Below are 14,859 nucleotides of genomic sequence, written 5' to 3' on the forward strand. Positions count from 1 at the left end.
ATAAATATTCGAAAATTCGGTATCCCTTCATCTTCGTTGTCAAACACTTTTGTTGACATTTCCGATCTGTAATTATTTAGTGCAGTCTTTTGTGCGCATTTGTAAAATGATTCGTGGTGACGAATTTTGATCGCGCATTTGTTTGAGCATTTTATAAACAATTCCAATAATTTTTAAGATCAATTTTTTTTTTAATTAATTCAACAATAACCATTACAGTTGCTCAAAGATTAATGAAAAAATAGATAAATAAAGTCTTCAATAATTATTTCCGTGGATTACTAAATAAAACTATCCCATGAAATATTTTGTTGGCTGGAAAAAATATTTTTCTTCCCTTTTTATTAAATATTCATGTCCTATTATTATTCTCGAATATCTTCTATTTCTTTTTATCCATAGAGTATACTCTTTCGTTTAATTTCCTCTTTTTTTACTTATGAACGAGTAAAAGAAGAAGAAAAGAAAGGAGAGCAAGTGATTGAGAACAAAGACTTCTCAAGCCTGCTGAAAATTTAATCTTTACGGTGGTACTGTGCTATTCTGAGGCACAGTTGTGTCTTGATTCAATGAATTCAGTAGCTCTTCATTTTCTTTTCGAACTGAAACAGATAATTTTTACCATTAAACTATTTAATTGAATAATTTAACTGTCCCTAGAAACAAATTGTAATGAATATTATTAATAATGCATTTAAATAAATAAAGAATCAAAGTCTTGTAATAATTTTAAATATTATAGCTAATTAATTAACTTATTGATTAGATGATAAAATAAAAATTCCATACAAGTGTTATTACGGTGATCAAACATCTGATGTTTAGTCAACCCTTGGTTGCTAATAGGCGGTATATGAAAGGAGTTGTTTGTTAATGTGACAACTACAACAAGTATAGAAGCCACAACGAGGAAAATGATAGTTCCTAAGATAGAAAAAATAATACGCCGATGTTTTCTAGCTTGCTCTAATTCCATTGGAGACTTCACAATAATTTTTCCTTTCTTCTTTGAATTATCCAATTTCGTTTGTCTCACTGAATTTTTTCTCTGAGTTCCAGCAGTGCTTGGTCGACGTTGTGGTTTTTTACTCACACTAGCACGTCTTCCATCTCCTAAATTATCAAGAATGAATCTAATCAGACAATAATACATTTTAGCTGGTGAATTAATTTCATTCAAAATGAAGTCTCAGTTAGTATTAGGTATTTGAATTCATTATTGATTGGTATTTAGTTAATAGTGTATACCTAAAGGAGTAGGACGACTGCAACTGTTTGTTCGTGATCGTGTACCATGTACACTATTCCGTCTACGATGTCCAGCTTCGGCATTTCGTAATCTTCTAGGTCGATCTGATTGTGAACAAACTGAATTGGATCTTCTAGGTCGATTACGTGGGCTGGGTGGATAAAGTCCATGAGATATGAGCTCCTGGCGAAAATCTGGGAGGCGTTCGTGATAATAATCCATATCGTCAGCGTAGAAAACTATTCGTTCATTTTCAGGTCCTAACATTCGATTACTTATAGACATCCGAGAATTTTTTGGATCCATTTTTTATCTTTTATTAAAAATTCTCTTCTAAATTTATTTTTAACTTTTTTCTTTTCTATTTTTATTTTTCACAATAGAGCCAGTTTATCAAATTTTTTCACCAAAATTCTTTTTCTAAAATTTTTCCAGTGAGTTGGAGAACAAAATTTTATAAACTTCTGTGAGTAATTTGTTTACACTGTCAGTTGGTATAAAGCCATATAAATTTTCTCCTCTTTTCCAAATAGATTCCAACGATAATAGAGTCGTTTCTCAGCACATGTGATATCCAGGAAGTTGCGAAAATGTTAACAATAAACTTGAAGAAGTGAAAATTGCAAGATTCACATTTTCATTCAACTTCTTCATTTTTAAAAATAAATAAAAACTGAAAAAAAAAAAAATTTTAAAAAGCATATTAAAAATTTTAGTAATAGATAGTAAAGTAATTATAAACTTTCCATTAAAAAATTAAGTTAATTAAAAATAAAGAAACTTAAAAGAAAATGTAATACCTTTGTATATATAATAAAAGCTACTTTTAGCTAAATTCTTTCTGCTTCATATCTGATTTAGTTCAGATACATCAATACTCTACTTTCACGATAAATATTTATTAGAAGTAAAAATAAAATTATTTTTTTTTTTTTTAAAGCAAGAGAACGATTCAATTAAATGAAGCCTGAACATTTTCAATGTCTGATAGCGAAAGAGCATTTCTACTTTCTTTCAAGTATAATAATTAAAGTATAAGAGATTACTTTTTTTTAAACTCCACATTAAACATTTTAATCTTCTTAAATTCATTTGTAATTATGAAGAACATTTTATTAAATTGCAATATGAATAATATAACATTATAAACTATTTTATTGTCACAGCAGGAAATAAAAGAAAATTATAACAGGACTACAAATCTGTAAATAATAGAAAATGTATTTTAAAGTGAAAATTGATTCGAAATGATGGAAAAGATCATATTAAATTATAATATTGAAACAAATATATTCTGATATATTCACAGAATGAATGTACATGAATACATATAGATATGAAATAGGTAACGATTTGATTTTCGTCCCGTCAACTCGGAGTAATACGGGCTCAAATGAGTTCACTCATATTTAGGCCACTGCATCAGGGATGGACGAGAGAAATATCAAATAGTTCACAGCTTAACATATTAAAAACTTTAGCATTTGTCATTTTAAAATATTCATTCGAAATTATAATAATAATATTCCATATAAATCTTCATTAAAAATATTATCTCAATATTTATTCCTTTCCTTTAAACATCAAAACTGAAGGATTTGTGTTATAACTATCGGTTAATGGTCTATGTTAAAGCAGACTGTGCAACAGTTTTTCTTTTAATGACTCTCATTTTCAGCCACATTTCCGTTTGGCCACAAAACTTTGCGGAAACTTTTTACAAGCTCGTTAAATGACGAATAAAATTTTAAAAAAACATTTAAACTTAATTTTTATTTTTTGTTTCTACTTTTTCTTCTTCTGCAGCTTTTGTTCTTTTGAAGAAAATTGCAAGACAAATAAATAATTTAGAATACTTGATTGATAAAAAATATAATGGGAATAATTTTATATGTTTAAGACGTCAAACGTAAAGTCAGAAACACGACGTGTTATTGGTTTTGACGTTGGTCTGTCGTATCTAAAAGTAGCTTAAGCACACCCCCGACACATCTAATATAACTCGAGACTTTATACTGCCCAAATGATTCGATGTTTGAACTTGAAATTCAATATTAATTAACTCGAGAAATTCGTTGATCAATATATTGAAGATGAAATATTTTCAATGATTAAATTTATTATTTAAAATTTGAAGAGTATTGAAAAGAAGCTTTTCATGTTATAAAATGAAAAAAATAATGAATAAATGATAGCTTTGCCAGTGAGCTTTGGAGGAATAAGAAAGTCACTGTAAAGTTTTTTAAGCTGTTCGTTATTGATGTAGAGATCTGACTTTTTCCAGAAATACGATGGTAGGATTAACGACCTCTCATTTAAAGAATCTATTTTCTAGCTTTCCATTTGGTATAATAAATTTCCTTCTACATTGCTGTCTCTCAGTAGATGTTCGAGTCTCAACCATTATTAATATTAATGCGAAAATTGTCACAGTGATTATTTAAATAACTGATTTTTCTCTAAATTAGTTTTTAGCTAAAGACAACTTATTTGGATGTTAGCCAGAATTATTTTTAGAGATCGAAAATTTTCCGCTTGAAACTAAATACTCATAAATATATATTAACTGTTAGTACATTTTTCCATTAGGCAAATCCCTAAAATTGAATGTGTTAATCAGTTCATTGAATTTTTATAAATTGAAATATAATTTGATATAAATGATTGAAAATTATATTTACCATTGAATTCATATTACACTACAGTAAATTCCAAAAATATAATTGCTTCTGGCTATTGATTCCATTAAGTAAACAATCAATCAGTTATTGAAAAAATGAATAAAAAAGTTTTACAACGATGGATATTTTAAAAATCCAGTCGTCATAAGGTAGAAAAAATTCAATTTTAAAACTTAATAAAAATTATTCACAGTTCCACTGTTTTGTATGACGGCAATCTTGCTACTGACTGGAAATTCACAGTCGTGCGTCTTTAATTTAAGACGTGTTTGTTGCCCTCGACCTCGCATCCCCTGTCTTCATTTGTGGAGTCCAAAACAAAATTTTTAAAAAATACACCATTATACTGAAACTGAAAAAAAAAAACTTAATAAATCTTGCTGAAAACGATTTGTTATATCTTTAGTTTACTAATTTTTTAAAAATAAATTTCAAAAAAGAATAAAGAAAATAAACATTCATTTCAATATCACGTAACACACTTGTTAGCGTGTTATCAATACATGTATGAAAATCAATATAAATATTTAAGTTATTTGTATTTTGTAGGAAACTGTTGATAGAACAATGTGAAATATTTCATTATTTTCGCATGCTGGTGAATTTAAACTACCCAACAGAATATTTCTATCACTTTAAGTAAATCTATATGTTGTAATTGATCACCAAATGGTAAAAAATGAAAAATTAAGAATTTGAAGTTTTGAAAAAATTTTCATCAAAGTTGAATAGAAATCTAATTTCAATGTCCTTAAAAAAGAACAGTGTCATCATCCGTGATATAAGTATTTAAAGTACAGAATAAATTGATGTAAAGTTCTATAAAAATTATAAGATATTGATTATTTTGGTATATACTACCTTGAATGAAAATTCCTAATACAAGTCTTTAATTACAAATCCTCATAACATAAAACTATTATTAGGTTTAATCGTTTAATTTTTTTATTTCAATACTACAATTAACACAAAAGGATTCCGTCAAGTATTTAATCTTCTTTTCTTACATTTTGGCTCATGAAAATGAATCTTTAATATTGAAAAAAATAAAAAAAAAAAAAAAACTGAACATGTACGTGAAAATGTTCTCAAGTTTTTAAATGATTCAACAAGTAACTCCCAACCTTCAACATTTCATGAGCATTTAACATTCTTTTGTAAACTCCATTTTGATCAGCCACCACCAGTTACAATATTTGCCGTGACAATTTTTTTAATCTCCTTGAAAAAGTATCAAAAAAAGCTTTTGCTCATTTCTTCCGCCACTTTCTGTACCTTTTTATCACATTTTTTACAGTACAAGACTTGGACTAGGTACTTAGATGATCCTCAAGGATTATAACTTTTTCTATCATTTTTCCAGAACTGTTTAAGCAGCTTTTATCTTTTTAGGCATTATTATCCTTTGAAAAGTGTGCTCAATCGTGAAAAGGAGCTGCTTGATTTTTTTTCTTTATATCGTATTGATAGAGTCCCGAAGATTACCATAAATTTCTCTTTACTTGGTAAAAATACGATGCCACTGGATTTTCCAGGCTGCCTTTTTTTATTCCGTTATTCTACCTCTATAGCCTGGGGACTAACAAACTCGTCCGTACACCGGAAAATCGATTGAGCGAAACATTTTTATAAGTTATTATTCACTCAAGGTATTCATAAGATTTCTAAAAAATATTTTATTTTTCCTAAAAAAATCAAATGATAACAAAAATCGCATAAATAAATACATATTTAGTTTTCCAATTAAATGTTAATATTCATTTTTATCAATTTGAATAAATGATTTTTTTTATCTCATGGATTAATTTTTGATTCTCAATATCCTAGAGAATTAAAAACAATCTACTATGGTTATTAATTTTATTGCAATTATTTTTTTCAATTATTTTGAGATCATTCAACTGAATATTTTTCAAAATCAAAGTATTTTTTTAAAAATAATTTTAATGAATATTTTTTATTACAAGACTTTTAATATTCTTTTTTATTTAATTCCTCTAGAAATGACAGACAAATCATATCAAGTTTTAAAAAATCAATTGTTTTTATTTAATCCGATAAAGTATATTAGACAATCAAGCGAATAGTCCATTAGAAAATACAACAAGAAGTGTTCCAATTGAAAGACTTGTATATTTTAAAAAATCAATCAGAGTACGTTTGTCTATTTTATTATAGTCTGAAAGAATAGATATGATCGATAAGATCGATCTGTCATCTGTTGAATCTAGAGGATCAGCAATTTGTGAAAATGAAAAAAAATAGAAAATATTACCCATGTCATCAATAATTGGTGCCATCCTTAGAGTGACCCCGACGAGAATAAGTGACATAGCAAATAGGAGACAGGCAGTGGCAACAATTGTCCATTTAGCTCGTGGCGGCAGTTCATCACGATTAACAAGCATCACCTCAGGCACCTCTGATGCTTCTGTGGTTCTCTGATGTTGCTTTCGCTTCCGTTTCCGACGTGGTGGATGGTCCTGCTCTTGTGGTGAGTCTCTGATGACAATGTCCGAATAGTATAATGAGTCTTCCAGCTCTTCCAGTTCATCTGCTAGGTCTAAAGCCATATAATCTTCGTCATCATAATCAATATACCTGTAAAAATAGAAATATTATAAATAAAAATTACTTAAGAAAGGTATTTAAACTACTCTATAAGATGCGATGACGTCAAGACGTTCCATGCATTTAAATTATAAACACAAATGAAAAAAGATTTGGGGAGAAAACAAAGTTTCTTCAACGTCAAATTGTGATATAAATTATTCAATTTGTTTTTAGAATAGTCTGTGATTTGACTACAGAAAATATATATATATAAAAATAATATTAGTGTGAAATAATGATATTTCTTTTTAGAAGTTGAAAGAAAAAGAATTTTCTTTTATTCTAGTAATTAAAATAACTTTTTTTTCAAGTGTAAACATTTATAATCAAGAGCATTTAAAGCTTTATTACTACCTCTGAGACGTTTTTAATATAGCCCTTAATTGCTCTTTAAAAGTAAATATGAACAAGAACTGAGTAAATTATTGTGTGTATTTTCAAAGATTTCTTTTATACATGTCTTGAGAGATATTATTTTAAAGTAAAATAAATTTTATACATAAATTAATTTCATTCTATAAAAGTTTCAATAAAAAAAGCTGTCATTAACAAGGCTTATACAATGGCTTAATAATTTTCATAGAGAAGTAGTTTGAAAATTATAATAAGCTTTTTATCAATAAAAAAATTATTAAAGGAAGCCAACAAGTTTTAACTTAACATATTACCCGCATGATTAAACTTTTCTCATTACCTTCTAGATTGAGGCTTTACTAAAACTCACAAAACTACAGATGGTAAAACTGCTAAATAAAATTAAAAGAAAATCTTTGTTGTCAAATTAAATAATGATACAATCACTGTGTTGAATTGAAAGCATAATCAAACGTTCGAGGTCTGATGAAGATGGCTACAATGGAATGACCTACTTTTCAATATTCCTATACTTTACAACACATCTGTATTGGTTACATTCTCGTTTTCACAGAAGTCTGGTTTTGGATTACAAATAAATACCTCTCAAAAGAGTACACCAAAAAATGTTCAATTACTCCATCTACATCCAATCCCTAGTTTAATAATTCATTCACTTATAAAAGACTCACAAGAAAGGGTCGCTTTGAGATAGGTAGGCACTTCGGTGTAGCCCAGGATAATCTTCACTGTTATCAAAAAGCTGCTCATGATCACGATCCAACCTAACCAGGGATCCAAAGTCCGGAATACCATCGAGACTCATTAATTCTATAGGAGAGTCTATATCCATAGATGTATCATTCGGTGATGGAATACTAGAAATCCGAAGTTCTCTTCGTATTCTTTGGAGACTTTCTTCTTCCTCTTCTTCCCTAATTCTTCGACGATCTCTTGAATCTAAAAAACAATTTTGTTTATTTGTCTATTTTTAAACACTTCAGAGATAAATAAATATATTTCTAATTAATCGACTGAAAAAAAACCATCAAAGATACACAGAAAATAAAAATGTGAAATATTTATTTCAAGAATTGAATGAAAAGTAGAAATGCAGATACTTCTGCAGTAGTACTTGTAGATTATTCAGTTGAATATTTATATTTAAAAAGCAATCAAACATATATGTTGCAACTGATAATGAACAACTTCCAATTGGTTTTATAAATATAAATGTAAAAATATATAATTAATTCAATCAAATGGAAAGAAATTTATGTAGTAGGAGCTAGATTTTTTTTAAGTTACAAATTGAATTATAAACATTTTTTAACAAAATAACTTTGTGACTTTTTTTTATTATTTCTTTTTATGGCAGTCACTCACAGTAAAAGCAAAAATAAAATTTTATGCATGCTTTTAACAATAAATAAGATCAAATGCAATAAATAATATTTTTAAATTATAACTTTAAAAAAATATATGTATGACAGTGATATTTTATTCACCAATGCTGTGATTGATGAAATTTCGAAAAAATATAAATGAATAAATTAGCTGTGGATTGATTATTTACGATCTAAATAATAAACAAAATAAGTAGTGTAAATGGTAAAATAGCAAAAATATATAATAATTATAGTTTTCAATTAGTATGGTTTGATTATAAATTCCAACCATCTCTTTCCATCAATTTATCCAACTAATCAAATTACTGATACAAATTTTCCAACAAGTCAAACCAGTTTTATTGATTTAATAATATTCTGCCGTTAATGAAGACAATATAGAAATCGAACGTAGAAGTAATTTGTTACTAATAAATGACAATTTAATCAGGGAAATGTTTTAAATTGATTATATCCATGAATAATAATTAGAGTTTTTAATGTACTTCAAAGGCGATGATTGTAATTCGAGCTTTAATGCTTGTCAATTTAATTAAAATTATAATTATTTTTTATAGCATTTTAATATTAATTACTAAGTGAAGTTTTAAATTGTTTTTATAAATCAACTGTCATTTAATATCGAATTAAACAAATTAAGATAAATATACATGAATATTTGTCCTCATTGATTGGAATGCACACATTATAACATAAATACATTGAAAGCTTTAAATTAAATCTGGTAGATTGTAGCAGTCTTTTATGAAAACTTATATATATTTTTTTAATCAATTATAATTTAACTACAACTTCTTCGCAAGGTTTAAATCACTACATTTGATAATTAAAAGAAAAACCTAAAGACATGGTATATTTTTTTTAATGGAGTATAGTTATATATACAGATATGAAATATCATTTTATGATTCTTTTAAAAAATATAAATTCATGATCACTCTCAACTTTTTTTTTTCAATATATAAAAAAAAATCCTCCAATATCTAAAATGTGTTATATTACACTGAAATGAAACGAGAGAACATGAAAACCTGGAATAAAAATGAATAAAAAATAGTTCAATAATACGAGAAAATGTAATATTTACCATCACGATGCGTCCTCCTATCTTGGTCTGCAATAAATTCTTGACGAGGAGCTGAATCAAAGCGTCTTTCACGATTCTTCTGATGTTTGTAGTCTTTTTTATGTTTGTGCTTCTCATGGGAATGATGGTGATGATGATGATGATGATGATGGTGATGACAACAACAATGACTATGAGATGATGATACTGCTGAAGGAGATAATCGTGACTTTTTAAAACTAAATGGCAGCCTTCCCCATCGACGTTTAGACGCAGTAGCAGCTCTTATAGCTTGCAATTTATTCTCAACTAAGGCGGCCAAAACCGCATTAAGACACACCATCTCCGACGCATCCTCCGTCGATACGGCTTTGTCTGCGACATTTGAACCCGACGGCATCACCGTGTCATACTCTTCCCGGTGACAATTGGCGTTACTTACGCCGGGTCATCACCGAGGTCTTCGGTGTCTACTGCTACCTTGCCATTTAAATGAATTATCTCATGAATTTTTCATTCTTCAATTGTGATTTATTCATTGTTAGTCATTTATTGAAAATTTTTAATTACTCTACTTTCAGTTATTTATGATTTTGTATTATTAATTATTATTGTTTTATCAGTTTATGCAACTCTGAATGGCATTTAATGAGCTTGAGGATGATATTCAATTTCCATTTAAATTATTTGCCATTGAAATTCATCTCTTTCAATTCCTTATCACCTTCATTACCAAGTTATTTTTCTGTCATACATGCTCGATTATTGTTTCATTTACTTTTCCACTTTATTTATCCAAGGTTTTATAATATTTCAGTTGAAATAATCCTCAAGTCATTCAGAGATTATAACTTTAGCCAGATCATTTCATTCAAATTCCATTTCACAACAGACTTTTTGTTAGCAATTGGATTATTAAGTTTTCTTCAACCATTGTTCTAAAAGAAAAAAAAAAACATTTCTATTATTTATAAACAATTAAAAACTTTAATTAATTTTTTTTATTATTATTAAATTGATTCATCTCTATATCTTTTGGGAATGAAAGAATGAATTTACTATGGTTGTTTGTCTATGGGTTTTATTACTTTGTAGAGATTACCTACAATGTGTGTACTAAAATAATGTAATATAATGAATAATAGAGTAAGATGAACTCCTTATGAAACAAAACAAACCTTAAATCAGAATAATAGAGTTAAATTAAGTAAAGATACAAGAAAAAAGGTGGAAAAAAATAAATAAAGCCAGAAAAGAGAACGTGCTGAAGCAACGTGTTGCATTTTGTCCTCAATGATTCTTTGTGTAGCTATTTCAGAGATGTACACAACTTCCAAAAAAAAAAAGAAAAAAATATAATTCATATACTGACCGCGATCTCTTTTCTTCTCCTCTATTTTTACGTTTCCCTTTTTGTTTATTTATATTTATTTTGCTTGAATACCTGAATTATTTTTGAAGAAAAAAATCTTCTGCTCTTGCAGATGCGCCGACTCATGACCTAGTGCACCTTCACTCCTCTTGCTCTTCTTATCTTTCGTACCCCTATCTGACCCCGCAGGTAAAACAATCATATTAATACGAAAATCGTTATATTGAACCTTCATAGGAAAAAAATTCAAATGATTACCGAACTGTCGGAAATTATTCTCGTGTCCATCGTCACTTTTTTATCACTCAATTTCCTACCATTTCGTATCCCATAGTGTCGTTATTTTTTTTTTATTATACATAAAAAATTTTATACGCTCACTAGTTGCACAAGTGTCTTACTTGCTTTTCGAGAACCATTATTTACAACTCAAGATGTCATTAACATGTTTTTAGACTTGTAATAGAGACTAAATAATGCAAGTTAAATACAAAAAAAGGTACACTTATGTCACGTTTTTACACAATGCCATTTAGCACGATTCTGGTGATGATGATGATAATGATGATGGTGGTAATGACGATGATGTGAATGTTGACCCACTTTATTAGAAAGAGAAACAAACTTTTCAGTAGATAATTGTTTATTTCAGATATACTTGGACGACACTTGTTAAACACTTGTTAGATAGGAAAAATATTTTAACAGGATAACAGAGAGGCACGCGTGTGTGTTCACGGACAAGCCGCGAGTAAACACGATCCTCGATCCTCTAGTCGGTCTGTAAGTCAGGGGTTGGGAATGAGCAATGGCGCACGCGTCGAAGGCTCGATTTAGTGCAAGACCGGATGATTGTCACTTGTGATTGTCTCCCCAGAGTCCCCGGAAGCGTGCCGATAAAACCAGAAGACATAACGGAAAATAACATAAAGATGGAGAAAGGAATAGTGGTTTCAAATCGACTGGCAGGCAAAGAGACTCAGGTGGATATTATGGAGATGTTTCCCCTCCTTTCTCTTGGATGCCCCCTCTCTCACTTGCTCTTAGCGCGCAATTTTTTTTTCCTGAATATCTAGAGAGGGGGCGCTGGTTATCGAGGGGAAGACGGATAAAGGGGCAGAGAATAGGTTAAAGAGGGATGAGAGGAGGGCGTATGCCTCCGCCAGGGCAGAGAATGTCCGACAAGCCTCCAGCATCACAGCTTTTCCCCGCGCAAACTCATTATCAACACGTGTGTAGACATAACGTCGACCTTTGCGTAGTTCCTACTGCTGTGAGATTTTTGCAAAGTATAAAAAATTGATTCTCTTCTTTCTGAGGATTCTAAATATTTTCGCTCATACCCCTGTACAATTCGTCCAATTATTTTTTCAGGGTAAATATTGTCTGGACTGAAAGAATATTTTATTGGGAGCTTTAGGTCAATAATTTTTTAAAGTTGGAATTTTTTGCAAGGATAACATGTAAAATATTTATCCTTTTCTCGAAATGAAAAGGGGGAGAGAGGTTGCTGAATAATTTTATTGATATACCTGCATAGTGCCTAGACTAGTTACTACAGTTACTCGAGTAAAAAAACACCAGCTCGAATTTTAGAAAAAATTGCTATAACTAAATAAAAATGAAACTCCATAAAAAATATTACGTTTTTATAACAATAAATAAGAAATTATTATGAAAATTTACTATTTTAGATTGTAATTATTTGGATGTAATGTCGCAGTTTTCATTAAGTACATATTAAAACTTATTCTCTGCCATGAATTAATCAATTAAAAATTATAATATTATTGAAAGGATATAATTAATTTTAACGAACCATAACAATACAAATACTCCTTAAGAGATTGTTATTATAGACACATCCGGTATACTAAGATATGCTTTGAGCTTTATGAATTATAAAAAGTAGTTATAAAAAAATGATGTTTTTTAAACAATTTTCACAAACTCATTTTAATATCTACTTTGTAAAAATATAAAATATGAATTTCAAACATTTATGTTCACCCAATCGTAATTTTTCTGAAAAGCTTCGGAATTTTAAATAAAAATTCAAACTCTTCCTACATTACTAAAACCCTACTAATTTTTGTTTAATTACAATTTATAATTACATAAATTTCGAGTTTAATTTTTTTTTCCGTGATAGAATAAAGAAAATTTTATTTCCTTGTTTTAATTTTAATTAATTTTCTTATACTTGTTGTTTAATATTTAACATCATGGTTGCCATTTTAAAAACAATCTTGATTTAAAATAATGCTATAATTTATAAATAATAATTTTTTTTTCTAAAAAATTGGTAATATTTTAATTGGTTTATTTTTCGGTGAAACTAGTGAAATAGTTTACAAAAAGAAAATATAGTTCGAAACTAGAGTATGTTGTATGTATTTCAAAATTTTAAGTCAACAATATTTCTAAAATAAATATTATAATTTCCGTTTACATAACAAATTGTTTATTCTGCAGAAAACTTTGGTACTTTTGACCTGATGATAAATTCGCAATATAACTGTTATGAAAAACTTGCAAAAACATTGGTGAAAAATATTGCTTGAAGTAATTTACTTTATTTTAAAACAGCCATTAAAAATGTGGTAATACATACTCTAGTCGTAATTAATTATATAAAAGTTTTCAGTATTGTTGAATTATTTTTTTTTTAATTTCCCAAGTTATATCTTATTATTACATATCCTTAGAGAAAACGTGGTTTTAAAGCAGACAGAATAACTTTGAGCTGTAGAGAATTCTTTGCATTCGCTTTTTTACCAGGATAAATGACAAGGATATTTAATTACAACAAAAAAAAATACCAAATTTAGTTTAGCAGTAATTATGAAGATACATTCAAAAAATTTTTGATAATTTTTCTTGTATAATTTTTTTCTTTTAAATATTTGCCATTTAATTACTTTAATATTCTAATAATATAATTATAAAATTTTAATTTTATGATAAAAACTAATAAGAATATATTGAACATTATAGAAAAAACCTGTTTTCATTTTAAGTTAAAAGTCATTAAAAACTCCATTTGCATAACATGAATTTTTAACTGTGGCATTTTTCCAAGCAAACTTTATTTACCTGTTTTTCATAAAAATAATTACAATAATAACTTGATTACAGTTGAAATTCAATTATTGTGTGTATTTGATGTAATGAACCTGATGTATATTCGAATGAATTAGCATTTAAATTCATGTAAATTTAATAGTAGAAATGGATAAAATTGATAAAGTTTATCCGGTACTTTTATGAGAAAGACTACTTCTGTTATTCAATTAATCAATTGCAATATATTTCATGCAAATATTTATGAATATATTGAATAGTACGCTATGATGAGCAAAACACTTGAAATGTTTTCAAATTTCAACATTCATTTTATTCATGAAAAATATTATGGATTTTTTTTATTGATGCACCTAAGTGTTTATTTCATCTCTCTGGTAGTTTTATTACAGAAATATTTTATGGTAACACTGAGATAAATAAAAAACAAAACAAAAGATTCATACCAAGAATAGTAAAGCTGTACTATGATGATGTTTCCAGTGATGAATATGGGAAGCTTATAGAAAATTTCTTTGCACATTCAAAATCATTGAAAACAATGCTAAAATATATGCTCATTAATTCTCGTGTATAAAAAATCATGAAAAAAAAATATCTAGTGTAAATTAAAAATTGATTTTTTTTTAAATAAACAATAAATTTCACATTCTACTCTACAGTTTTTTCTCTCACAATATTTATATTGTTTCTAGAAACAAAATTTAAAAAAAAAAGAAAAAAATTCAACCAAAAGCTTTTTTAACTTAAAAATCAATAAGAATCCTTTAGAGTCATTATCAAGTTAATAGAGCAAGAGTTTTTTTTATATATATATAATTTAAATATTTAAAAGAAGTATAAAACTTTTATTTTTACAGTGAAAGAAATAAAACAGCTTGGAGCTTTTCGAGTATTTTTCATTTCATATACATTTTTCTACGTCACTTAATCTTTTGTTCTACCCAACTATCTGTGTTACAGTGTGCCAAGATTAGCAGAGATTTATGCACTGTTATCTGTTGAAAATTTTTATTTTGTTTTTAGCAATT

General features: G+C 27.9%; 1 protein-coding gene across 4 annotated transcripts; it reads right to left on the reverse strand.

The window, feature by feature from the left end:
• Positions 1-360: 360 nt before the first annotated feature.
• On the reverse strand, positions 361-11,688 carry LOC118067254 (uncharacterized). Of its 4 annotated transcripts, none has more exons than XR_004690345.1 (7): positions 11,003-11,688; positions 10,817-10,921; positions 9,394-10,310; positions 7,590-7,857; positions 6,206-6,531; positions 3,931-4,282; positions 1,588-1,922 (listed from the first exon to the last, which is right to left on the reverse strand). XR_004690345.1 is itself a non-coding variant. In XM_035083900.1 (6 exons), the coding sequence occupies exons 3-6, from the start codon at positions 9,770-9,772 to the stop codon at positions 523-525; spliced, it is 1,053 nt and encodes a 350-aa protein (XP_034939791.1). In that variant the 5' UTR covers positions 9,773-10,310; positions 10,817-10,921; positions 11,003-11,688; the 3' UTR covers positions 361-522. The 4 variants fall into 4 exon arrangements, 2 of the variants coding, with proteins under 2 accessions (XP_034939791.1, XP_034939792.1); XR_004690346.1 differs by lacking the exon at positions 1,588-1,922 and adding an exon at positions 2,508-3,846; XM_035083900.1 differs by lacking the exons at positions 1,588-1,922; positions 3,931-4,282 and adding an exon at positions 361-602.
• Between the last annotated feature and the right edge of the window lie 3,171 nt (positions 11,689-14,859).

This window comes from Chelonus insularis, unplaced genomic scaffold, assembly GCF_013357705.1.
Source record: "Chelonus insularis isolate UGA/USDA-ARS -01 unplaced genomic scaffold, ASM1335770v1 contig_371_pilon, whole genome shotgun sequence".
Classification (NCBI taxonomy): domain Eukaryota; kingdom Metazoa; phylum Arthropoda; class Insecta; order Hymenoptera; family Braconidae; genus Chelonus; species Chelonus insularis.

Bases quoted from the DNA above. Each gene is read 5' to 3' on its own strand.
- LOC118067254 (XM_035083900.1), bottom strand. From the start codon at position 9,772: ATGCCGTCGGGTTCAAATGTCGCAGACAAAGCCGTATCGACGGAGGAT. The intron at 7,858-9,393 runs GTAAATATTACA...ATTGTTTTTTAG, and splicing joins TAGGAGGACGCATCGTGATG to ATTCAAGAGATCGTCGAAGA. The intron at 603-6,205 runs GTAATATTTTCT...TATCTGTTTCAG, and splicing joins ACCAATTATTGATGACATGG to TTCGAAAAGAAAATGAAGAG.